This window comes from Anopheles bellator, chromosome 1, assembly GCF_943735745.2.
Source record: "Anopheles bellator chromosome 1, idAnoBellAS_SP24_06.2, whole genome shotgun sequence".
Taxonomy (NCBI): domain Eukaryota; kingdom Metazoa; phylum Arthropoda; class Insecta; order Diptera; family Culicidae; genus Anopheles; species Anopheles bellator.
This window is the reverse complement of record NC_071285.1, coordinates 38,244,300-38,270,954: the sequence shown is the minus strand read 5'-3', so window position 1 is coordinate 38,270,954 and position 26,655 is coordinate 38,244,300. Positions and strand designations below refer to the sequence as shown.

Below are 26,655 nucleotides of genomic sequence, written 5' to 3'. Positions count from 1 at the left end.
CATTTCTCTGCTGTTGGGCGGCCGATCTTAGAGTTTTAAGCTTTCGGCTTTCGAATCTTAGGACTTCTGTGCCTTGGAAGATCTTTCAGATTTTCGATTTTTTTCAGTTTGTACCACATTTTCGGAATCCAAAAGACTGCACAATGCTCGTCTTATCCGTGCGATGCCTCACACTGCCTGCCAACCGGGCCGCGGCCTCAATCGTAGTACCGTGGGGTGTACCAGGTTGGCGGTGCACGCGAGAAGCATGTTTTATTGCCATGCCCGATAAATATTTCCCGTTTGCTCAATTAGCATAATGATGCTAATTATCGTGCACTTGTGCGCCAAAGTGCGCTTGTAAACATCGTTGGTCGTCCGCCGGCCACAGCTGCCTGCCTGCCTGCCTGCCTGCCACAGCCCTTTCGGTGAGCCCTGTGAAGTGACCAGTGGTGACCGGATCCCGTTGCAGTTACTGGGCCGCTGGGTCGGGGCCGTGTACATGTGAGAGAGCAAAACCGGGAGAAGCTGTGACTAATTATCACCCCGTTTGCCGGGAGTCGGGTGTGCATCATTGAGTGCGAAGCGGGCTCTTTTACTTTTTTCTAATTATCTACTCCTGAAGTGCCCTCAACAAAAAGAAGGAGAAAAAACAACGCACGGCGAAGCTAATCAGTGTCACGAGTGTGTCAAACCGGCCGAAGGGCCTAGCCCGGCGACTGGAAGGCAACCCAGGGCCAAGTTATGCTAAACTATTCCACCGACTGTCACTTTCAATCAACATCAATGCGCACGGTGTACATCGGTTATCGGTTATTGAAAGTGACACTAATGTCTCCGGCGCACCGCGCGCTGACGGCTGACACCGCGCGCGGCCGGACTGCGGTCTGCGCCGCGCGGACCGCCGAGTGGTGGCGGCAGGAAAAACTGTATCGATGATGATTGGCAGTGGAAATTGAAACCATCCGGCCGAAGCCGTTTTTAAAGTCGCAGCCGAGGGATCCCCGCAGCCCGGCATCATCCGGTTCCGGGCCGCATTGACCCGCATTGGGAAACGGGCGGTGCGTGTGAAGGAAGAAAATCGGCCGCGAAAGGGGAGGGGAGAAATAAAAACAACAGCAAGACGAAAGATATAATACGAAGCAACTGCACCTTGGAGGCACCCGGTGACGACCCGGAGGATGTGGCGTGCATAATTACCCATCTGTAAATCAATTTAGAAAGGCATCGAGCGTGAGTGCCAACTGCACCGAGCATCCCGGCGCTCCGGGTGCCGCCACTGGCCCCGGGCTGAAATCAATTATGCAAATCAGGGCGCGGTGCGTCGCGTGAGAACGCCCGGGGGGCCCCCGCGGGATGGTGCGGTGTAACGGGTGATCGGGGATCTCGCAATTAACGGGTGGCGATTAATGAGTTACGAGCTCGGAAAACAATCGGAAAGCACTTCGAGCGCTTGATATCTTGATACCGCAAATCCCCGGTTCGGGACGCTCGACGAAGGTGACGAAATCTTTTCAACGCGGAAAGTAACTCACAGTAAGTGGGGTAAGTTTGGCTAAAACTACTGAAAACGAAGAAAAAGTAAAGTGTAGGAAGGAAGTAATAAGTAGGAAGTAGGATGAAACTTTGAAGGTAAAGTAACAACGAAAAAGTAAACCAGACCCGTAGAAGACAGACACAATTGTTTCGAAGCAATATGGAAAACAAATTGGTTAAGTTTTGTTTACTCGCGGTGATAAAGAAATTCGGGTGTTTCATGTGACTTGCTGTAAGGGTTTTTCAGAGTTCCGCACTGGACATGGATATTCCGGCAGGATCGGCAGAGCTCCAGTGTCAGGCTAGAGTCCAGGTCATTCTAGAGTCTGAAGAAACTATTTCGCTCACATCTCGTGTCGTGCCGGTCGAAGCTGGGGTTATGAAGAATCCTTTTTTCGAGATTCAGAACTGATGAAAGCTTCTTCGCCGCATCCGAGAGGTAGATGCTCAGAGTGATATTTGGCCCCGTATGTGTGGAGCGTCAATGGAGAAGTCATCCTCGAGCTGTACGCCGACCTCGCTGTCGTGCAGCGTGTATCGCCTCTCGAGGCTTCGGTGAGCTGGTCATGTCATGAGAGCCTTTCGAAGTAGAACCCAACCAACAAAGAAAGATACCAACACACAACCCGGCAAGCTAATAAGCGCACATTAAAATAGGTCAATATTATCTCGTTTTTTTGTTGGTACTACCTGACGCATCCTGCGCATCGGCAAGTTGAGAAGTAAAAACAGCAAAGTTCACGAAACATGAGCTAAAATCATTGACGGCTTCAATGTGACGCGTAATACGACAAGGGTTAAGCGTCCCGCGAACCCGCACACAGGCCGCGTCGGGGCTGCTGAAACGAACGTGACCTACCCCAATTTGTCGATGACGCTCCGCTTGAGTGCCGGGAATCAGGAAGGAAGCTGCAGCATCTCGCGATGGAAATCTCACAGCCGGGAACTAACACCCGAGAGGTAACGCGTTGACTGTGGCCATGGTTTGGCCACGGCCGGCCCGGGGGATGAAGCTCTCTCTCTCTACCTCTCTCTCTCTCTCTCTCTCGGTGGCTCATCTCTTGCCGGCTCTCCGTGCGGCTGATGATGCATTATTCAAAAGTGGAACCAATTCGAATTGTAAAACCGGCCCCGACCAAAACCCGGGGCCGGCAGATGATTTAATGTGCCGACGACGACGACGACGACGACGAGGACGCTAACGAAAGTTGGCGTTGACGTCGTCGGGTAGCTGTGTTTTCGTTCGGGCTGCCGGTATGGGTTGCGTTGCGTTTAGCGGAAGCAACCGCACCGATCAGACACCGGTTCCGTCGGGAACCGGTTGGAGGCCGAAAGGACAAACAATTGAATTTTATTGACCGTCCGTCGGTGGTCCCTTTATCGGGGTCCTTGTCGAGGCTAGCCCGAAAATCACAACCAGCATTAGTCTGCTGCATTGGTAGATTGAAACAATGAATGATGATGATCAGTTGTGGTGATCTTTGTCGGCACGCTTAAAACGGTGGCCTCTCCCTGAACTCCCCGAACAACAACCTGTGCAAATGGCAGGAGCCGTAAGATCTCTCCGCGGGACTACAGCATAATTTATGCTCCGATATGCTGGTGCGATTAGCGTACGAGTAATTTATTTATAAAATCGATCTGCGCGTTAATTAGATGACAAATAATGATAAGTATTAATAATTTCTTAATGAGACACACACATACACATCTCCCGATAACAGGCTCCATTAGGCTGAAAGGCTAATGTAGCTGCGGCTCATTAGAGCCCGGTCGTGTTCTCCGCGCAGGCCCCGGCGCAGGCTCCGCCAGCCCTGGTGACACCGGCAACGGTGGCAATGGAATTAGCATAAAAACCCGATCAATCATCGGTCCGGGCGGCCCGGGAAGTGTTGCGCGTGTCACTGACGCCACTGCGCAAAACAATCGAATGACACGCACCGGTGGCGTGGTGATGCTCCATTATGCCGCCCACCGACCCGCTCCATGCGCCACCGCATACTTCACGCATAAATCGTTATGATAATGAGACAATTTGCTATAAAAATAACGATAATGGGGGTACAACCAAACGGATCACTCCCGGGCGAGCGCCCAGGACCGGGGCTGTTTTCGCCTCCGGCAACACTATGGGACCGGGGCGGAGCGATTTGTCTTGCGCCGCGCTGATTGCGCCGTTCGATGAGGTGCAAATGATAGTGTGGCGTCTAATGGCCAAGTGAGTGCGCCAACGGCACATTCGCTCGCAAGAAGATGAGCCCACGGCGAGCCTTGACTAGCCGGCTGCGCGAACCGGATCCGGAGCAATCGGAGAAATGGAATCCGGCCTGGATCACCGGGAAGATGATTGATCGTTCGGCGGATCCCTCCGAACCACGCCGAACCGATTCGTGGAAGCGATCCGCGACCGGTCCGCGCTCATCCAGCCGCCCACTGGCTTGCGTGCCTCGCGGCTCCATATACTTGCCGAGACCGAGGCCGAGGACAACCGGCGGCCGATGGGAAATTTATGAACCTCCCCCCACCCCGACCCCGGTCTCACCCGGGTCATTACCGGCCAATCGGTGGGCAATTTGTTTCTTAATAAGCGCAATTAATTCCTCCGAGCCATTTAGTGCGGCGAAACGGCGAAGAACATGAAGAACTCGGCCGCCTGGGTCACTGTCGTCGGCTGCGGATAATCCCCTTAACCTGTTGCCTTGCGGAGACAACCCAGGGGGGACAACAGGACGAGAGGAGGTGTTGAAATGCAGCCGTACAAAGAGTGCAATTTGTAGCACAAGTTTGTTCATTTGCGTTCGCTCGAAATCGCTCGCCTAGGAGTCCCTTAGGTGGTGTCCGAGCCAGGGACATCGAGCAATCCCCCCAGCCCGAGTACGATAGCGTCCGCTACAATTGCTGTTATTATGATTCGTGGCCCACAACCTGGCACTGGGACCGGATGTCCCCCGCGGGCGGGAAGGATTTGTGAGCCGTAGGGGCGACTTTTTTGCGTCCCTTCGGGTTTACTTTAATGCGCATGGAGCACGATGGTCGGTGCATGCGGCGGGGCGGGACATAAGGTGCCTGAGAAATGGGCAATCTCCGGTCTCGGTGGCATGGGGTCATGCAGACGAAGCCGACGGTGGCAGGACCGGATACGACTGTGACGCACCGGTTCGGTGTGGCCGGTCCAAGACAAACTCTCTTCTATTCTGGTGTCTTTCCCCATGTCCCCATGGTCAACGGGATTTATAAATAGATTTTTAAAATCCATTGTTTGTAGCAAGAATTGTTAAATTTCTAATAAATTTACGGTAGCTTTAACACTAATTTGGAAAGAAGGATTTTTGAATGAAATCGTATCGTTACAAATATCGACGATCTTTTCGACGATCACACAAACCTTTATCAAAGGTTCAAGTCATCGTCGATGGAAGCTAGGGATTTGGAAATACCTTTTACTATTCGCCAGTGAAAATTAATAATTTCAAAACAAGTACGACTGAGCAATTTCTAGCTATTCGTAAACAAATTTAGTTCTCTGAACAGCTTTTGATATGATTTTTTTAAATCGAGTATAAGCCAAAGTTCTTGTTTGTAAATGTTAACAACGTTGGCCTTAATAGTTAACTGTTATTGCAAATTTGATACCAAAAGGAAACCTACAAGTCAGTTACAAAAGTCAAAATAATTATGAAAAAAAAAATCTCTATAAAACAATCATCTTTTCGACTTTTCTTATAAGGTTTGGGTTAATGTTTATTATCCCAAAATTATTAACAATGAATTCTGCCATTGTTTCAGTAGTTTCACTAAAACAATTGCAAATTAATGATGCTGCATTAATTGTCACCCGTTTCATATTAATTTATTGTTTAACGCAAGTTTCCATTTTTGGGAACAGTGAGCACTCGGCCCTTTTCTAGAGGGAGCGAAACTTCGGAGTGGGTGACAGGGCTTCAAGGATCGTGACGTTCCCATAGTGCGCATCACCACCAGCTGTTCTGCCCAGTGGCCGAGCTCAGTCGTATCATGGTCACTTGGTCCCGTCACCGTTCTCAGTGGTGCCCGCTACAAAGGAAACCAATTATGGTCGGCGTCGTGGCCATTCAAAGCACGCGCAGCATAAAGCGCGGCAACAGCGCCGGTAAACACTATGTTGTGGTGCGCTGCGTCTTGCGGCCGATTCCATGCGTTCGCCGAGCCATCGAAACCATTGTTGCCGCCGTCGGTGGGGCGGCATCGGAATGTGCAGCACACGATCGGGTGGCCGAGATTGTGGTTTACCATCTTAATCTTTCATCTGGCCCGATGTACCAGGGACCAGGGAAATTATGCTCGTGCGCTGCGACGACCAGCGCAGATTGGCTCGCAGCAGTCGGTTGCAAATTTGTATTACTTTTTAACGGTTGTGGTCCTCCAGTGCCGGAGTCTCGGTGGTTACATTCCTCGTGCCACCACCCTCCGCCATTCCCCACTCACGATTTTGGAGGATAATTGAATTGGGAAGTGTGGCCACCCCAGGGACCTCAACGCAGTGCTCGAGGCGAGAACCGTGACTATCACCGAGCAACACTAGAAAAACTTCGGACCAGATCCCCTGGAAGTGACCCCCTTACAGGGTGGTCCGGACAGGTCCGGAAGGGCTCCGACGGCTCATTACCATCCCTTTTTCGGACCCGGAACGGAGTTGCAGCGTCCGAGCCGAAGGTCACCACACCGATGGAGATGCTGCAGATGCGCGCTGCCCACGGGCGTGCTGCACTCCGAAGGGCTCCGAGGGCTCCGTATCGCACCCGGTTGGCAATTAAAAACCCTCAGCAGAGCGATCCATCATTTCTTGTGCCGACTGACCGCCCGGGCCCAAGCCCAGGGATGGTGCAATAACGCCCTCTACCCAGCGGGTCCAAGCTTCAGACAGACGCCCTGCTTTTCTCCGCTCCGTCCGACGTGTCGCGGCTCCGAAATGCACTTTTGCATCGACCAGATAGCAGATGCGGCCCCCGGAGGGGTCGGACCCCGACCATAAACCGGCACGAGCCCGACACAGAGAGAGAGAGAGAGAGACAGGGAACGAAAAACCAAAACATGCGATCTGTCTAGACTTCTTAATGATTCCGTTGTGTTGCATTATATAATTTTTATTACTACACAGACACACATACAGACACCGAGAAACCTCCTGGGCTATCGAAAACAATTTGTTCATGCCAAAAGTTGCAGCACGCTCGGCACGGTCCGCGTGGCCCAAGGCAGCCGAGGTGCGAGCTTTCCAGGGTTGGCTGATCCAGGCGGGCGCCGAGAATGCGCTACGCCGAGTGCAACTTTTGCATCCATCCGGAGCCATAATCCGGGGCCCGGATCCGGCCTCTCCCGGGGGCCAGCACGAAGCACGTGGGAAGATTGAAATGCATCCATCGTTTGGGGCGTCCGGAGGGATTGTTGTGGAATAAAATTAGTTGAAAAACTTTACCTACGTCGGGAATGCACTCGAGACGGCCAGCTCGAGGCGAGACAGTGGGCGAGAGAGAGAGCCCGGAGTGAGAGAGCGAGAGAGACAGGAAGGAAAAATGTTACACATTCACGGATGAGCGCACGGCTGAGATGCAGTTTCGCAAACCAAGCAGACTGCACCGCACTGACGCTGCACTGACCGGTGCACCGTGCATTGATATCGTCTTTATTGGGGCGGCTGCTCCGCCTCCGGAGACATGCGTTTTGATGTAACAATTAAATGTTGGCTTTTTATCACTGCACACTGCCCGTGCCCGTGGTGTGTGTCCGATGCAACTGGCCGTCTGGCTGTCTGTCTGTGGCCGGACCCGGGTCGGGTTGTCCGGTCGGGTCGTTTTTGAAGAATGTTAACCCTTCCGCAGACGTGATGCGATGCCGTGACGGCGACCGAGAAATGAAAGGACGAATTGGAACGGAACAGTCTGTATGGAAACTGTCATTAGCTTACGGTTATGAGGTTCGGGCAGCGATTGCATTATGTTTATTAAGATTAAAAGAAATAAATAAGAGCAATGAAGTGCGCTTAAAAGCAGTGGCAAATATAAAAATAATTGGAGCACATACCAAAAGCAGCGAAAGAAAGGTCATCATCTGAAGATTTCGACATTTCATAATTTTCTTTGGAATTCGACATTTCGACTTGGAATGGATCTTTGGGTCTTTTAAGATGATGAATATTTATGTAACATTCTATGAATAAAACTAGGGCAATCAAAATGATATTTAAATTTAATCACACCACTTTTTGCACGATCTTTGCGTCTATTGCCATCGTTTTGTTCGGTACTTAAGCCCGTAGACAAGGTTTAGTTACTTATGAACAATAATAACGTGATTTTTGAAATATGTTTTGATGCGCAGAATGCAGAATTATGGGTAAGAAATGGTCGATGACCAATTTCCAATTTTTTTTTTATTTCCTGGACAGGATATTGATGATATTTTGGCTTTAGATTTTCCAGCAACCATACCCGGATGAGCCAACCATTGAGAGTACGTGAGCTTTGAAATATCTGAGGCTTAAAGTGTTAAGATTTAACAAAATTGGTTCAGTTATTCAAAAAAAAATTGGTCAACTATAATACCGGAGCACTATTTCGGACCATAGGAAGTGGAACTCTTTTGAACAAGAATAGTTAAAATCCCCCAAGAAAGAAATAGAAATAATATTCATCGAAATTTTCGGTTGAATTTGGATGGACTAAAATAAATTTTTCATTTTGTATTTCATAAAATATTTTGTTCTGATGAAATAAACTTTGATTCACCAGTCACTGCATTTGAGGCTTCAGTGAGAAGGTTGAAACTACAACAAGTGATCCCGTTTTGTAACCTTCTCGGCTCATAATGCAGGTGTAACGTGTGATTCATAAGTACCAAAATCAAATGTAACAGTCAACGAATCGGAAACGGATGTAGGTCTTTTACACCACACAAACAACGGATAATAAAAGTAATGGTTTGGTGAAAAGCCAAACAGAAATTGGAAGTCAGCAATACCTCAGTACCTTGGTACCGAACGGGAAACGATCGTCCGTCTGCTCATCAACATCGAGCGCCCGTCGACCCAATTCTGTCCGTCTACGTTTACGTCAATTGCTTCCGAGTTGCCGCTGCTGGTTCATGAAAGCCTGCACTCTGCACTCTGGCCATCGGCAGGCGCCTGGCCCGCACCGCAGAGTTTGATCAAAGTTTGATTGCATTTTGCAACGCAATCGCCTTCTAATTGATAGCCCTGCGCACGACTCCACGAAAGGGCAAGGGCGGTAACGGTCGTGTAGGGTCTCGTTCGGACCCTGCCCCAACCGTGAAACGAGGCAGCACGCAGCTCCCCCCCGGTCGCTTCGGTTTCGGAAGCCACCCGTTCGTGGCCCACTGGCTTCCGGTAGCCTCAACAACGCCCCAACCGGGCGGCAGCAGCTGTTTGCGTATCGACACAAGCAAAGCAACGAAGCCAGGGCCGCGTTCGAGGTTTTTCGGAAGAGATCTAACCGCGGACGAAGAAGCCGAGAGGCGGCGAAAAAAATCGAAACGAAGAAACCACAAATGCATCGTCGGAACGTGCGAACGATAATTAACTTCTGGCCCCCTCCGAGGCACCGGCATGTTGCTGTAGGGCCTCGGGCAGGTCGGAAATCGTTGCCGCTGCTGGTGCAGCTCGCGGAGGCCAATAAAATTTATGGCAAGGAAACGGGCCTTCCGCACTGCTCCGATCGGGTGGGGCAACAACACGACCTTTGTTTTAGGGTTTGCTCTAATGAGCGAACTCAAATGCTCCAGTTTTGTGAACGGTGAACGATTGTAAAGTTTCGCGAAAGTCCAGAGCACCATCGGTGAGTGATAAATCAGCGTAGCGATAAGGGTTTGATGTACCGTACCTGGCTTGCTGGTTAAAGCGGGCCACAACTCTTCTAAAACTAGACAAGTGGCATGGAGTTTTACCACGAACCCAGTTCCTAAAGCATGGTCCTGTTGGTTAAATGTAAGAATTACTTTCTTTCTTGATCGTTTCGGTTTTTTGGAGCCACATCCAGACAGAACGAATCAATTCTACACTCAGTTTGAGTTTTGACTTTAAATAGATCATCGTTTAAATATTTTAATTATAAATGTCGTTTTACTTATGTTTGTTTTTCCGTTTTAGTTGTTTTTAATAGATGCTAACACATCATGATGAAGATTTGGTCGTTTTTTACTGTTTCCTGTGTTTTGAAAATAAACATATTTCAGAAACACACAAGTTTTTATATATTTCTTTTAATGGAAACAACATCGTTGGAGCTTCGTGTTGGCGGCACCGAATGGTTTGTTACCGAACGCTGATAAAGCCTCGGACATTGTCACATCATTTCGAACACAGCACAGTGGAGCCATCGGATTGGGTTGGGACATAATTGCCGACACACAATTTATGCTCGTCTGCCACTTACTGCAGCGACCCTCGACAAAGTGCGGTAGCGCGCCGGTAAACAAATGGCTCCCGCTCGCGCGTGGTCCGAAAACGGACGAGCTGCTAATAGCTTCGAGGACGAACTGAAACCTCTCGCCCGTCCGGGAGTGGGCCACGCCGGGGGCGATCTAGGGTCATGCGGTTCTCCCACTCCGGGGCGCTTGCATTAATGCACACGGCACCCGGCAGACTTGTTGGTCTTCCTCACTGGCCGATCCTGGGGGCGTGTGCAAGTGAGTCACCGATAAAAAGCCGCCGGTCGTCACCGGCGGCCAGTGTCAACGGCGGCACGCACGCGGCAACACGAGACACGAAACGAAACTGAGGCCAAAAAAAAGACAAACCCTGAAACGGTTAATGCACACGCTCACGCCCGTTAAGCCCGACTGCACCTTCGCGTCGCGCGCGATGCACGCGCGGCGCGCAGCTTACGCACCGCAACGCGCGCGTGTGCTGCGGTAATTTAAAATCTTGTTTTGACACTTTTTGCACTTTTGCGTGCGGGGCCCATTACTTTTGCCCCCGGTGCGTGCGTGTGTGCACGAGATATACATTTAGTAAGCATAAACATGTATATTTTATTTTTTTATTATCCATCCCCATCAGCGCTCGTACGGCAGGCGCCGGCGGCGAGGATCTTCGGTTTCGACGTCGTCGTCTTCGTCGGCCCCGAAATGGTTGCCAAATGGGTGGAGCTGCGTTAAAAGGGGGGCATTTGTGGGCAGCACTACAGAGGGCAGTGCACTACATGGGACAGAGAAGGCGCGGAAAGCGATCGTTCAATAACCACCACTACCCGATACATTGACCATGGCCACCTCCTTCATTAGCGACCGGCAACCGGATTCAAAGGAAATCTTGCTTCTCTCCAAAAACACCCAATCTTTGATCGTTGGTACGCAACGCAATGATTATTGCGATCCTTTCATGTTCATTGTAAAAACCATGTTCATTGTTGTTAAATTACAAATTTGGCGAATAGTTCTATGTATATACTAGAAAAAACGTTTTATAAAAAAAATCTTCCTAACATTCAAGGAAGAATGCTCCAACTTCAATGAGAAAACAATGGCTATTACTTTCATTTCCATTACCGTCATTTTCATCATCATCATTATTTTCTTTAAAGAAATTTCCAAAACTAAGCCACGCCATTACGCCATTTTTATAGTCGGAGCGACAATTGATACAAAAGTATTGTTCTGTCCATTAGATCATTCCAGTTTTGAGACAATCAATTGGAATGTGACATCATTCTGCAATCGGTGTCAGGAAAAAAAACAGTTTCACAAGGAGCGCGTCCAAGGTGCGCCGCTCTGGGATAACAGAACAAAGGATAAAAGAATGTTCAAGGTCAAAAAATGAACTCAAAAATGTTGTCCCTAAAATGATAATAACGGACACATTATCTAGTGTGGTGGCTCACCAGCAGATAACCCATACGGATGATGCTGCACCGATTGGTCGGTTTCTATGCGAAAAACGTCAGTTCGAACTCTGACCGCACGATCAATTGAGTGCAAAACGTTAAGTTGGTACTTAATACGGCTAATAATATTGATAATTAAAATAATGAAAAAAATAAATAAATAAAAGATATAATAGATAGAAGAATAAGGAAAAGCGAAAAATAATGAACTACTGGCGACATCAATAACTGAAACAAAAATCACACCTTTTGTCGAACTGTAACTCGCCCTGAAACTCAGCTGAATATAATTCAAAATGATTCGATCTTAAACCGGACCGAGATACCAATTGCCCTAAACGAGCATTCAAAGCTCCTGTTAGTTTAATCCATCCGTTTATGTATGAGTGTTTCAAGTTTTAAATTTTCGCATCGTTTCATACAAGCAACGCCTTTTTTGTCGGTCTTGGCCAAATAGTGATTTAGAAGCCCTGGCGGAATGTTGCTTAGGGTTTGACAGGCAAAAATCGGCGAAAAAACACCCAAAACCGAACCGACATCGACCGACATCTGTACAGTTTCTCTCGATACTTACCGTTGCAGCGTCCACGGTATGCGACGGGAATGGCACGGCCAATGAGACACGCCTGGCGCTTCAGCTCGCAGACGTTCGGGTAGGTCAGCCCGTCCGTGCCGCAGACCGTCGCCTTCGGTGATCGGTCCGCCGTCCGGCACTCGGCCACCGTTCCGCAGGACACACAGTGTGGGGCCGCGTTCTGATCCTCGATGCACCGCTTGTCGTCCGGGCAGTTGACAAACTTACAGGACGCTACGCAGGAAGATACCGGGAGCGAAAGAGATCGATAGAGTTAGAGTACCCTTCAGATGGCCTATGGTGTGAAAATATATCTCGGGAGGTGTTGGGTCGCGCTTGACGCACCGGCAAACCGAAAATGCAAACGATCCGTGACCGAGCAAAGCAGCCCGCAAGGGAGTTTCCCCAGCGACTCCGACTTCGTGTTTCTCGACTTCTGACCACTCGAACACGCGCGCTAATCATTCGTGGTGGTCCGAGGCGTGTGCCAAAAGTCAAGTCCGCTGATGAGTGGCACCTTGCCTCCCGAGCTGCGTGTTCGCGTGTCAAAATGGTGTGGATGGCAATGGGCGAACGACATTATCCCCTCCGAAGTGGTGCAAACGTGAAAGGGCCTGGCAGGGCGGATGAGACTTGGTGGTTGCCAAAAATCGAGTGTTGCGGTTTTTTATGTGGCCTTCCCCAAGAGGAAGGCGTTATCCTGCGGAGTGAAAGTAACCGCGGCGAGGTGACACTGTCCGGACCGAAGAGTGCGATATCGCATCGATCGGCGGAACATTACGGGCGGGAGTAAATGTAGAACACTGGTCTCAAGATATGCGCACCGTGCGCAAGGTTAAACCGCGGACTTGCGCAACCACAAACTGTACCGCAATGAACGTCGTTGTGCTAAATTAATATGCGAGCGGCGTGCCGAGTTTTCGGAGCGGCCGGTTTCGTTTGGCGGATTACCGTACATTTGTTTAATTTATGTGCTCCATTCATAAATGCTGCACGTAAGGTCATAAAACGTGGCGTAGGGCCTACGATTGGGATTTGCAGAAATAGAACCTGTTTGCAATTTTGTGCTCCAATAATTTAAAACGAGACCTAAACTAAATTGTATATCGATGAATCCAAATTAAATCCAAATTAGTGTGAACAACTATTTAATTTGACCAACGCAGCCATAAACATAAAAGAACTGAGTGTTTTTCCTTTTTCGCCATTTGGATCTTCTCAGACGAGGTGTGTAACAGTGCAACATATTGAATATTTTGCATCAGTTGTTCTAAATCATGAAGATCACAAAATGATCGTTTCAAATAAAGTAAAGTTCGTTTGCGATTGTGTGATGAATTTTATGTGTTCTACTGTAAACCATAAATTTGTATCCTAGACATCATACTTATAGAATATAATGCCAATACTTTTACTCTTTCAAATTGATTAGAGTATTAGAGTTGCCGGATAAAGAAGATGAATGGATGGGCCAAATACATTATCGGGCAGCTTTCTCTTCTTCTTAGCTCCTAGCTTGAAGAAATCGTGAAATAGTATGCACCCTTTTGAGCCTTACACCGCGCACTGTAAGTTTCCGGCTATGCCGTTGCGCCGTTGATGACGTTGTGCCTTTGACCTCACGTTTGCACCAGCAATCTGCGGCGGATTTATGGCCGGGGTTTCCGTCGCCGCTAATTACGAGCTTTCGAGTAGCCTCGCCACAGGTCAAAGCCACTTTGACAAAGGGTCCGTCGCTCCGATCATCACCTGCGCGCGCAGCCCACGGCACGGTGAAGCGCATGGAAGCATGATGTTGCAGTGCCATGAACCAATTTACGAAGCATGCACACACAAGGATGAGTGTATCAACGAGCGGTGCGATCGTTAATCCCGCTGGCGGTGCAATTAGGCCTCCGCCACTAACCACCGGTGGGGGGGGCTCTGGATGGGCAGCGAAAGGTAAATATGCTCACCGACTTCCTGACATTACGCAGCGCGAGAGTGAAACAATAATAATCAACTTGCGCCCAGGATTACGCCGAGGATCTGATGGACTTGGCGGACGTGAACAAATAAATCGAGATCGAGAGAAGGTAGTCGCGCAGTGGCGAGCGCACGCGCACAGAGCATAAACATAATCGAAAGATGCATCACGCTCAGGCGGGGTTGATGGACGGTACAAAAATAAATCAGTGCAGTGCCGTATTTACGACTCAAAACGGCAGCCTGAGGGTGACTTCCTTGAGATTAAACAGAGCACGCAACACTCCGAGCCGTTTCGAAATGGCGACAAGGTGCCGATGTGTTCCGTCATCCGGCCGGCCGCTGCGGTTGTTGGAGGTTGTTGCCGATGTTGATGCGTCGCCGTTTGATGTCGGCAACCTTCGCGGTGCTGTTTCTCCACGCACACTAATTGCCGGTTCGCAGAAACCATCCGTCAGTCCGTGTCGCATTTCACTCCAATTATCGGCGGTATCGATGCAATAAATTTCTCCATTCATTTAAAAGCAACCTGTTCCGGTGTGGCGCGTGACTCTGCTGCGGTGGCCACGCGCACGCGAAACGGAATGTCAACTCGCTGGAATGCAACTGTGAAAGGGTCTTTTCTCAGGCGAGGCTCTCGGAGCGAGGCCGGCAATTAGAGCGCGCCAGTGATTGTTGCACGCGCTGCCGAAGTGTATCACATCACATCTTTTATGCGCACCGCGTTGGGCCCGCGGATTTTAATGGGGCGCGCGCAAAAGGATTACCGGCCACATTAGCGATTTCAGGCACATCCAGAGCTGCGCGAGCCCTGCGCGTTGCGAAAACAACGCAACGAACAGTTTCTGGGAAACTAGCAGCATCAACGCCGAACACCTCGGCATGATGAATGATGACTTCGAAAGGACGGTGACCAAATTAAGGGGCACTGAAAGACCCTTCCCCGGTTCGATCATGTGGCGAATCAACAATCAACCGGTCGGGCTGTGTTTCGAGTTTCCCTCGCAAAGTGGTAGTGATCGACTTACTTTGACAGTGTCCTTTGTAGGCAACCATCAGCGACGGCAGCTCCTGGCGGCAGGCCCGCTTCTTCAGCTGGCACTCCGTCTTGTACGTTTTGCCGTCGCTGCCGCAGACCGGGTTGTAGAAGCCGGTGTGGTGCTGAAATCGAACCGAACGAAGGTTTTATGAGAAGGGGTTTAAATTTTTTGTAAATAGTCAGTTTGAGTCAGTCAATCAGTTTGAAGCTGTATCAAATGTAAATGTGCGTGCCTCATATTAAAACTATAACATGAACCTTTTCTACCTATCATCGCTAAACTACGGAACCAATGTAGAATATTGAATCAACGTTAAGAGCCTTCACTCGTGTTAAAATAGGTTTTCTAATGGCAGCCTCGTCATTGTAAAGAGGATCTATTATTTTTGGGCTATAAATAGGCTAAGGAACTTAGTACATTGATTTTCCTTCCGAATCTATTGGGCATCATGAAGCGTTCTTTTAAGCTTCGTTCAATGGTGGTACAAACATTGGCTTGTAATTTGTAATTTGTAATTTAGAAACATCCTATGTCTTTAATGGTGGCTTTCGTCATAAATAGAGTTGCAGCACAGGAGTCAAGTAAAAGTTCCAAGTAAACTACCAACAAAAAGATGCCCATGAGGACTCTGGCGATTTCCGTAATCCATCAAACTCCGTAATTTCCGTAATCATCAACTCTTTAAGCAAAGGAATGAGTCGCTCATTAGGTGTTCAGGAAGAGAAAACTGATAAATTAGCTGATAAATTAAAAACCAGTCAAAAGGTTGAAACAGATAATCAATCTATGTACCAGGCTACTCAATAAGTCTTGAGCTTTAGTAACAGAGGGCACTGCCGATAATCTATCTTTTGTTTGTTACGTTGGTACGCTCTTCATATGCACGAATGTGAAGACTCTCTTCAATCTTTGTCCACAAGCCATTTAGTAATGGAAAAATCAAGTATCGTACAGTGATTGTTTTTATTTTTTATTTTTGGAAGGCTTAAAAGCAAAGGAAATGCATGAAAGAATGCTAAAAGTAAATAAGGACTCATCGCCTTCAAATAATACACTTTAAAAATTGGTTCCTGAATTCAAATAACGAACCACGTCAAGGACGTCCAAAATCAACACCATCTGACATTGTAGCGGATATCGTTTTGAAAAATACAGGATATCGTATTAGAAAATCGTCGAATCATTGAAAGAAATTTAGTATAAGTCTTAGCCATCTCATTGAGCAGTACTACCAATATTTTTTTTGCAGAAAAAATATCGTACGGAATTCATTGATGTAGAGACCATACTGAATAAACAAACTATTTCCAACCATAAAATTGTGGGTTTCTTATCAAAGCTCCAAACTTATTGAACAACCCAGTATTTGCAACCGATGGCAAAGTCCAACCAGGTATTCCGACATAGAAGAAGTCGTAAGTTCCTTAGTTTCGGGATGCGTGGCATAAAAAGCGGAGCGGAGGTTAGCTGAATTTCGTATCTGATTGCGTTCACAGGACTTTAAACGAAATAAATAAGGCAAATTTCCAACAGCTGTTCCTACTTATTACCGAACTACAAGCTCGGAATTTATTTGTCGCACTGTGAAATGGACGTGTTGATGAAAGAAGCAAAGCTTAGCAATGAATGAATGAATGGTAGATGAAAGCGATTGAGATCGAATTTCGGGCTCCATTCAATTAGATGTCCGAAGAACTATCAGCGTACGCCACCTACCGTAATTTCGTTCCCCCAGTAGTCGTCCACGGGCTGGGACGGTGGCAGCCATGGGTCCCGACGCCGGACGTGACTGTCGACGACGAACAGATCATCCACATATTGAGGCTCTCGGCGCGCCACTCGTACCATGGCGGTCCTATTCCGTTTGCGGAAGCCTTGCGCTTTCGGGTCCTTCGGTGGGCGTAACAGTTTCGGTTTGCCGAACGCCACGAACGGTGTCGGCGCAGGTCGGTGGGAGGGGGCAACCGTGACGGTTGCTGTCTGATTTCCGGCGACGGCCGGAACCGCTTGCAACGCCTTCTTGCGGTGCCGCCGTGGCGTGGTGGAAGAGGGGCTCCGTTTGGTGGGTTCCGGGGGGTGCAGGAGCACCACCCGATCGCCATCGGACCAGTGGGTGGTGGGTGGCACCGCACTGCAGCCTGCGGCCGGCTGCGTCGCGGAAGTGCAGTTCGGCGCCGGCGCTCGGGTCTGTGATTGACTACGAATAATACTACTTGCACTACTACTACTGCCTTTACTACTACTACTACTGCTACTCGCTAATGTCACAGATTCCAATAAATTATGCTTCGGGCCCGCGCTTCCAGTTCCTCTTTGGCTCGGGTGGTCACTTAGGTCACTAGACTTCTTCTTCTTCACCACCCCCTTCCCGACCGGGGCGGCCGGGGGGCGGGGCCGGGTGTCGGTGAAGCGGAGCTGCCGGGCACTGACCGCGAACGGGGCCCGCCGCCGGCCCCCGTCGTCGGCAAAATATTGGCGCCGATTACGTTGGCTCTCGCTCAGATTGATCACCTTGATGTTCTGCTGGTGCGGTTGTTGTTGGTGGTGATGATGATGCCCTGACCCGGCCAGCAGCGGGTGGTGCTCCTGGTCCTCCGGCCGCGGTGGCGCAGGGACCGGTGCTGCGGTGGGCGCCACCGACTGCACACCCTTGCCCTTGCGCTTCGGGCCCTTGTGCAGCTGCTTGGTGCACGCCGGAGCACAGATGCACTTGGGACGATTGTGGCGCATCACGCACCGCTTGTCCACACCACACTTTGCCCGGTCGCACGTATCTGAAGGTACTAGAAGATTGAGCAAATTATTATCCCAACAAAGTCTTTCAAATTGGTTGTGCCGCCATTTCTTTAAGTTTTCGATTTTCGATCGGCAGCCAACATTAGAGCAACACTTCAAAGCTTTTGAGGTTGTCCGCAAAATCAAAGACGTTTAACTATATTAAATTATCCTTCAAATAATTTGGACATACAGAAAGGATTACGGAATGAGAATATACGTAGTTTCGAAATCCATAAATGGTAATCATCCAAAGGTTGAAACAGTTGTTTAGGACTTGAAACTGGTAGAAAATGATTTCCAGATTCATAATTATGCAACTTAATTGTTCTCAAACATTTTGTTTAAATTTATATTACTTCTGTTAACGTAGTGAAAGGATTCATCGAAACAGGATGTTTTCGATTAACCGCAATAAAATCATCCGCCTCTTACTATAGGTAATACTGCTTTGGTGTGATAAACAATCTGTCAAATGTCTGCCGTGGCGTTGCCGGCAAAATCGGTGCGTAAATACAGCGCGACTAACACGATGAAAATGGTGGCGTTATAAATAGGCGCTACGTTGAGGCCCGATCCGGAATGAACTCACCTAAGCACGAAGCGCACGCCATGCCATCGTTGAACGCGTTGATGAAGAACAGTCCCACGTCCGAAATGTCCTTTTCGCTGAATCCTTTCCCACCGCCGCCGCCACAGCAGCTATCGTGCGTCACATTCCGGGCGAACAGCTGACTGCACTTGCCGGAAGGTCCGTTGCGCCGCAACCAACAGGTACCGGCTACGCGGGCGAAACGTGGCATGCGAAGCATGCAAATAGAGACGTTATTTTAGTGTCTAGCGCAAAAGGGAGGTTGCAGAAGTGCGGTGCGAGGGGGGCCAATGCAATCAACGTAGCGCCACCGGCCATGGCAACCGACCGGTGGCAACAGGTCGGTCGCGTAGCCGTTCCCACACCGCGCTCGGTTCTCGGGCTCGGGTTCCCAGCGATGATTGTTTGATTGAAAATAGTGAAATCATAAATGAAGCGCAATAGATATTGAGATCAATTAGCTGCACTTGGCAACGGCGCGGTCGGCGGTCGGGCAAAGTGCATCGCGCGAAGTGCATCGCGCGAAGCCGCACCTCGCGCAATGGCGCGCGGTGCTATGCAACGGGCCGGATTGGGTTTCGTGTGAACCACCCGCCGTGGGTCGGTGTCATATTCGCACGAGACGTCGTCCTGCGCCGACTGTCGGTTTGATTGAAGTCGATGGAGCGCAATGGCCGTCGGAGCGTCGGTTACGTAAATGGATAGATCATGACACATACGCGGTGGCGTACATTATTTATAAGATCTAAAGCAAATTAACTATCCGACGGCGGCCGTCGGATCGGTTCTCGGTAGAACCGTGGTGACCGTGGCAATCGTTTGTAGATCGCTGATGGAGAATTTTTCTACAGAATTTGGCTATAGTTCAAAGAAAAAATCTGTCATTCGCGTAAGTTATTGAAATTTAACAAAGAAAATGTTCGAAAAGCTTTCGTAGATTGCTGTACAGATTGCTGTTGAGTATTTTTTACTTTGTCTCCAGCATTTTGTTCTCTATTCTATTGTTCTTGCACAACCTATAACACGTTTCGAAGATACGATAGTTGCAAAAGTCCTGAAGAAATCAACAGAATAAAACATCACGGACCCGGAAAGCATCATGAAACAAAACATGGTCGAACTAACTAACTTACTGAACTAAATGGAACTCTTTGTGAAGGCCGCGAACTGCTCTGAACGCAAAGATTAGCTCCATGGTCTGCTAATATCAATAAATCTCTTCAGCCACTATCTCAGAACATGGACATGAGAAAGAAGGCAACAGTTAATAAAGGAGCGCGGAAAAATACACAATGCAATGCTCTTTGGGACACGATACGTGCAGCAATAAGCGTATCCTTAAGGGTTTAGAATTTTGAAACTGACCAGCCAGATGTTATTTAATCAGGTTCATCTCAACTACAAATAAGAAACAGAAAGTAAGCTGAAAGGGGGATTGTTATGCCGAACGTCGAAGTGTAAAGGTTTTTTTATGTTTGTGGCTCCGAAGTCCGCTTGAAGCAACATTAGCTCCAGGCGTGATTTTTAAGGCTCAGTTCGAGCCAAAGATGACAATGAAACGTCTATACGGCCTTAAGATCGCGAAGCGCGAGTATCGTTTCACTTGTTGCTTTCAATGTTTATGTGAATTTCACAAAAATATGTTTTCTTCTACAACTGTCTGACATGCAACGCAACAATTGAGTCCCTGAAAGTCCTTGAGTTGAGTTTTTGTTACTACACAGAGTTTTCCATCTTTTATTTTATTTCTCTTCATTGGTGTATTTGTAAAGATTCTGAGGTTGTTCTAGCTAATTTCCTTGAAAAATGATTGAATGTTGTTTCGTTGAATAATAATCAGCGATCGGATCGGTTAGGTAGCGGTGTTGCTTTCTCATTCAACACTTCCTACTTTCAAAACGCCCTGCTTCGAAAGGGAACGTAAACACTTTCCAATATACTTTTTTAAGGGAGGCTTTCCGGTCGGCCGATTGATTTTGAAGTACCAGCATGAAGCGGGCCCTCTCGGAAACCCGTTACGGGCTCATCTAGCCAACCGCCATCGGTGCGTGTGATGCTGCCACGATTCCGGCTGGCCATCCCATTCCGGCTGGTCCCGGTTTTCTACTCGGCGCAAGGGATTTTTCTCGCAACGCTCGGCGCAATTATAGATGAAAATGTCTTGTTTTCGATCAGCCAGTCGATCGGTGGAACCTGTGGCTGGCACACAATGGCTCATTAATCTTACGAACCCTTCGGGAACCGCGATCGATGGCGCATAATGGCGGCGAATCGAGTGCCCCACACTCGTTTGGCTCGTTGATCGCTACGATTTATGCGCCACGATCTATGACGGGGCCATTCCGGGGACCGCTGATGCCGTGAAGGAATGGCCATTATTTTGCATTCTACGACGCTGATGATGCGGGTAAACGTTTATTACTGTGCCACGCTAGACTCTCGGGCGGGCGGATATTGGAAAAGGTCACCAATTTAAAATGCCGCTACATTCCCGATGCATTGATGATTGATCCAGGCGCGTTATCGTCGATCACTGAACTATGCGCCGCTGCGTGGCGCGTAGTAAGATCAAATGGAAAACTAGTGTCAAACCACCGGGGTTCGCACATTAAATTGTCTGTTGCCGGGGTTCGGTTTCGCAATCGAACCGCCATTAGCACGGCTCACTGGAAAACGCGCGATTGCCTTCGATTCTGGCCCCGAGCGGATCGCGCCCGGCAAGTGAATGGTAGAATAATTGGAGCGTACCGAAGGTGTCAACGGTTCCCGTTTCGACCACCCAGCGGCATTGCCATGGCTTCAGCATATCGATCGGCACCCATTAAGAGTGACTTCACATTTAATTAATTTGATCGCTCACCGACCAACCCGCGCGGCACTCCGAGTGCGGTGGACCACAACCGGGTGGGAAAAGTTGTTTGGCCAAAGCCACGACCGCAGCAACTGTCATCCCATCACCTTCCCCCCGGGGTCGGCTTAATTCATTTTCTCCCTTGTCGCCCATGCCGGTTTTTTTTTTTTCATCCACCCCAGAACGTTTCGTTTGGGTTTACGTGCCACCGCACCGGTGGAGGCGCACGGTCTGTCAAGGTTAATTGTTTGAAAAATGGGTTTTTATCCCCCGAACGATGTCAATTAATGGCAAAACTAATTATGGTTGCCACGGTTGCCGTCTTGGCGTAGCCCCCTCGGCTAAGTCTTGGCAAATGCGGCTGGCAAGTGAACCAGCTTTCAATTAGCGACCGAACTGCGTCCGAAGGCAGCGCAGTGAAGGCAAGAAATATTTTGAAGAAAACATCGGGCGCAGGGTGAGTCAGAGAAACTCGATAGCGATTGCGCAACATCGGCTCGGATTCGATTAAGCAGTGCAGTGCGTCTGGTGGCCATTGCAGTCCGCATCCATCACTTTCCCAAACTGGCACCGCAAAGGACACGCCGGGCGTGCCAGGCTTATTAATAATTTATCGAATGCGCGTCCGCGTCAGGTTCAGACCTCATAAGCTCACAATGTTTACGATTGACCGATTACATATGTAACACGACGTAACGCATGTGGAACGGTATGATGATTGAAGGTTCAATTAGGGCGCCTTCACGACACCGCGCGAGGACATTCCGCGCGCCGGGCCGGGCGGGAGAAAATGATCGCTATGCAACGGGCGGTGAACGGGTGCCATAATTTCATTACATCGAAAATGATTTAATTATCGAACGATGAAAAGCTGGCCCGCGGCGATTGGAGATCATTATTTCGCCGCCAAACGCCGCCGGGTTCGCTTCCGAGGAAGCGTTAAGGGATGACGGGTTTTTTCTTCCTCCCATCGGCGCCTTTTAAGGCAGCGCCCTTGCCGTGCTCATTACGCACGTGAGAGCGCGTACGCAGGCAGGCTGCACAAATCTTCGCTAAATGATCGATAGGGAGACCATTTTTTAGACCTAATTCATGATAATGTGCGCACCATTAGCGGTCGGTGGCGGCAGCATGCAGATTTGCATATATTCGCATATCCATATTCCGATGCCGACGTCTGGTCACGCGAACGCGAAAGAAACCGTTATGCTGCCATCATCCACCATCAGCCGACGACGGCGACGGCGGGCATCATTCAAAGTGCGAATCGTCATCAATCATATTTAATGTTGTTCTCGCTGGCAACCACTGTCGGCCCGCCGTTCGACTTGCACAGTGCCCGGGCACGGCTTCGGGTTTTTCGGCTTGGTGACGGCAAATCCAAGCCAACGCTCGGACCGGCACCAAGTTAAAAGTTTCATCCTTCCGCGTGGTCGTGCGTAGCTTGGCGCGCTCCGTACGAACTAATGATTCGAGAATGTGTCAAAATTTGCCATCAACAATTTGCTGATAAATTATGTCTCTTCCTTAACAAAGCCACAGATCTGATCGCGTGAGGCCAAAAGGTGCCGACGAAACTTTCGAAGAGCGAGTCAAACAGCATCGCTGGTGTTTCAGCTGAGCATCGAAACCGAACGCCCTTTTTCATGCCATTTTTAAAGTGCGCAGTCCCCAGACGTTGCTGCCAGAAGGCTCGACAATGTCTTAAAGTTGCTGTAAACCGAGCCTGGAACGGCCCTTGGCGTGCACGATTTCAATTAGAAAGCCGGCGACGGTGGGCCGGCGTGCCAGCGAATGCGTACGGCCCAAAAACTTTGCAGACGCTCAGGGGAACTTCGTCAGTCGCCGTCGTCGTCGTCGTTGCCCCAAAGCAGTGTCGCAAGTTAGTCATTTGCCGAAGTGAAAGTCCCAAAAAAAGGACGACCAGTGCAAGTGCGGCTTCGGTGTGATGACGATATTTGACGGCTGGCCGTGGTTTGCCGGCGGCGGCCATTTGCTTGCGACATGTTGCGTTGCTGTCGTTTTAAGTTTGCGTTAAATTGATTGGTACATTACAAATCATCTTTTTCTTACCACCTGCCATGCTGACAATGTATAATAATCAAATTAACCTAAGGTATGCCGTTCAATTTAATAACACAATGGTCGAAAGTTATATTAACGCCCAACATGAGCCGTGTTTTCAGATTTAATAGGTCTTTTTTTTGAGTCTAATAGCTGCGCCTGGTGCGAGCGTTATAAGCAGTCTTTAGCAATTATTACTGCTCGAGGCATTCTAATAAAAATCGTTGACATTTATTGAACTGCTGTTAGGTTTTTGATTTTTCCTCCAGGTGCAAATCTGATGGTTTTCCAACTCGTGAGCAGGGCATGTCAATTCAAAGAGCGTATCCGTTGGTCATAAGGGAATTCAGGGTAACAGTACATCTTCCTGTTTATATTTTCCATATTATGTTCTTATGGCCTTGATTATGTTCATCATAATTTTTATGGTAAGCCGAGTACCATTACAATGTTTCGGTGGATTGATACTTCTAAAAGGAACAATTATTGCTCCAACGTACAACTTCAAAATATACGAAGGCAGTCCTGGTAAGTCAAGCGAGTTAAAAAAATCTGTTGGATAATTTACTGCTTCCTGATCCTAATTTAATTCATACCTTCACCAGGCATTCCATTGCGAATGCTGCGTTTGATATCATTTACGTCGTTGTTTGTTGCTGCTAAAATAGGACGCTCACTGATGATCTTTAATCATTCAGACCAGAACAAACAGACATTCAGTTCTATAAAAGTGTTAGTAAAGGCATCAGAAAAACGGACTACGGTCGAGGTACATATCCGACAAAGGCCGAACAATTAATCACATTGAGGCAATCTTCCGGAAAGTGAACAATAAGCTTTGTGCACATTTCGTCGGACAAAAGCGTAAAACAGTCTCCACATCCCACGGCCCGGCCCGGTTCGATGGAGGCGCCTGGCGCGTCTTAACGAAAATAGGAGAAAGAACATATTATAAACATAAAAAGTGATTAAACATTATTTTTTCATCCGTTAATAGCGCAAAGCACTTGACGCACGTTACATCGCTCACCATCACCGGCACGCACCGAAAGCAATTCACTGTTAATCCCCGATGAATCGTAATACATTATCGATTGCATTGAACTGCCGAACGGAACACTTGGGGGCGGGCGTGCTGATCGGGACGAGCGCCAGGAACCCTTGGCGTTGGCGAGAATCAAAGTGAGAAAAAGACATCAACAGCCTGGCCGCAAGGGTGTAAACAGATAACTTACGCCTTACGCTAGCCGTTAAAAGGCGGACGCGACGGTGGCCACTGTGTCAAAATGATGCATTCGCCGGCAGCCCCGTGCATCAAACGTGGATTCCGAGGGCTGAACCCGCCCGAAGCCCGCTAACTCGAGGTGTCCGTGTTGCTGCGCGATGCGTGTCACGTCCGAACGCAAACCGGGAGGACCCCGGGAACGGTTCGCTTTTGGTGTCTCCGCATTTTCATGCTCTTTATGCGCCTGTGTGTGCCGAGTGGTCGAAAGGGCAAAAACGCAAGACGATGATCGTTCCGATGCGACGCGCGATTGTTCGACTCACCGACCAACCGTCGCATCGATCACCGTTTTATGAGCCTCGTTATGGATGCACTTTCGGCGCTCCGATTCTCCGTTTTTGCATTCGCCATTTCGTTGCATTCGACGTTGCATCGTTGTTTTTGGTTTTGCTCCCCTTGTATTCTTCCCTCCAATCTACCAACCACCGAATGGGGTACCTTTTTTCGGGATTCTCTTACTTTCTCGCCTTCGCCAGAGTTCGCCAGCCGCCGCATCGCATCGCTGGTCACAAATTCATTAAAATGAAATTTAAATTCATCATCGCAACATTAGCACAGTGGAACGGAGCGCCGTGCTGTGTCATAAATTAATTGAAAAGCACTGTCCGCGGTGACGTTAAGCCGTAAAGAGTAATGTTTATGCTACCTAATCATTTTTTGACCGACGTTGAACCGCCGTGGGAGGAGCCAGTGGCTAGCAACGAGCCCGAAATCAATTTCGACCCTGACAAATGGCCGTCGGGATGGGCCTTTTTGGATGACCTGCTGCTGACGATGTGGCTACGCCTTGGTAATTGACTGGAAACCACGGGCTCCGGGTCCGAACGGACAACAATTGCCGTCGCAAGATTTACGAGCTAATCGACAAATCATCGATTGTTAGTGGAATGTTAATGCACAGCTTAGCGCGCCCGAAGGATCCTCCTGGCCTGGCCGAATGGGGTTTATATGTTTTGTTTTTCGCGCAAATCACTGCATCGGCCTGTTTGGAAGTGGTTTGATCGGTTGCTTCGGCCAACGGTTTATTGATATGCCACATGGGTGTAGATGGCTCAGAGAGAACCAGCGAGCGAGCGAGCAAGAGAGAGAAAGCATAAAAATCGAAGCTTTATTGACCATTACACGGAGCCTGTCGATCGTCGCTGTCTGGTACGTGGAAGCGTTTTCGGGTTTTATTGTGGATTGCACTGGAGTGCAGCTGAAATGATGCATAAGAAACCGATTGAAAAATCGTAAACCGAACTGCGAACGGCACGCCGGTGCCACCTCGCTAAAACCTGTGGGAGTCCCACGACAAGGGTCATAGGACGTTCGTAAAATGTTATTTATTGCTGCATCAAACACTCCTTTCAAATTATCGGTGGTTGGCGCAAAATTATGCAGATTGTTCGCCAATCGGTTTTGAAACAATTTGAATGAATCAATTTGGACTATGAATTTTTATTTTTATTTGTTCAACTCTAGCCGTCAATTCTTCATAGAAGGTCAAAATTTGAATAAATTTCTCTTCAACTAATTTTGAACTACAAGTCAGACCCACCATCATCTACAATTAACTATTGGCAATAAAATCATCCAAACTCGACAATCTACTGCATAAAACAAACCAAAAGTAGCCAACTGAAGCCGAAAACAACAACAATAATACAGCAGCAACACCCAACAAATCATCAACTTCTTAATCTGATTCAGCTGTATTAAGATAACTTTTAAGTAGATTTAATGAATACGGTCTAGTCCATTTTCTAAGTGTCAAAAAATATCAGACAGATGTCAGATTATCTGAAAATACGTTTTTTCTGTTTAAAACGGTAATTTCCACCATTCAGCTTAGATAAGATTAGCCCAGATTAGATTCTGTATCCTTGATTCTTGATTATGATTTTGTTAATTTTTTGACTTGGCTTACTCAAAGTCGCACAATGAAGTAGAAAATATTATTGGGAACAGACAGTAAGAACTCCTAACTAAAGGAAATCGACTGTAATGCATTTAAATCAGGTTTAGAGGAGACTTACAAGCGAACGGCATTCGGACTCGCCTCTAGTCCTTGATCAAGCCGTAAGCGAAAGGTGCTTTCGCCGGGTGCGGAACCAATCCACACCGGGCACAATCCGGC

General features: G+C 48.5%; 1 protein-coding gene across 1 annotated transcript in view; it reads right to left on the bottom strand.

The window, feature by feature from the left end:
- Positions 1-26,655, bottom strand: part of LOC131215540 (uncharacterized) — a 61,777-nt gene that overhangs the window by 13,667 nt on the left and 21,455 nt on the right. Inside the window, exons 2-6 of the mRNA XM_058209930.1 lie at positions 18,337-18,525; positions 17,616-17,743; positions 16,686-17,561; positions 14,958-15,090; positions 11,965-12,198 (exon numbers count right to left, since the gene is read on the bottom strand). Of these exons, the coding sequence (XP_058065913.1) occupies positions 11,965-12,198; positions 14,958-15,090; positions 16,686-17,561; positions 17,616-17,743; positions 18,337-18,525 (1,560 nt within the window). The remainder of the gene's footprint in view (positions 1-11,964; positions 12,199-14,957; positions 15,091-16,685; positions 17,562-17,615; positions 17,744-18,336; positions 18,526-26,655) is intronic.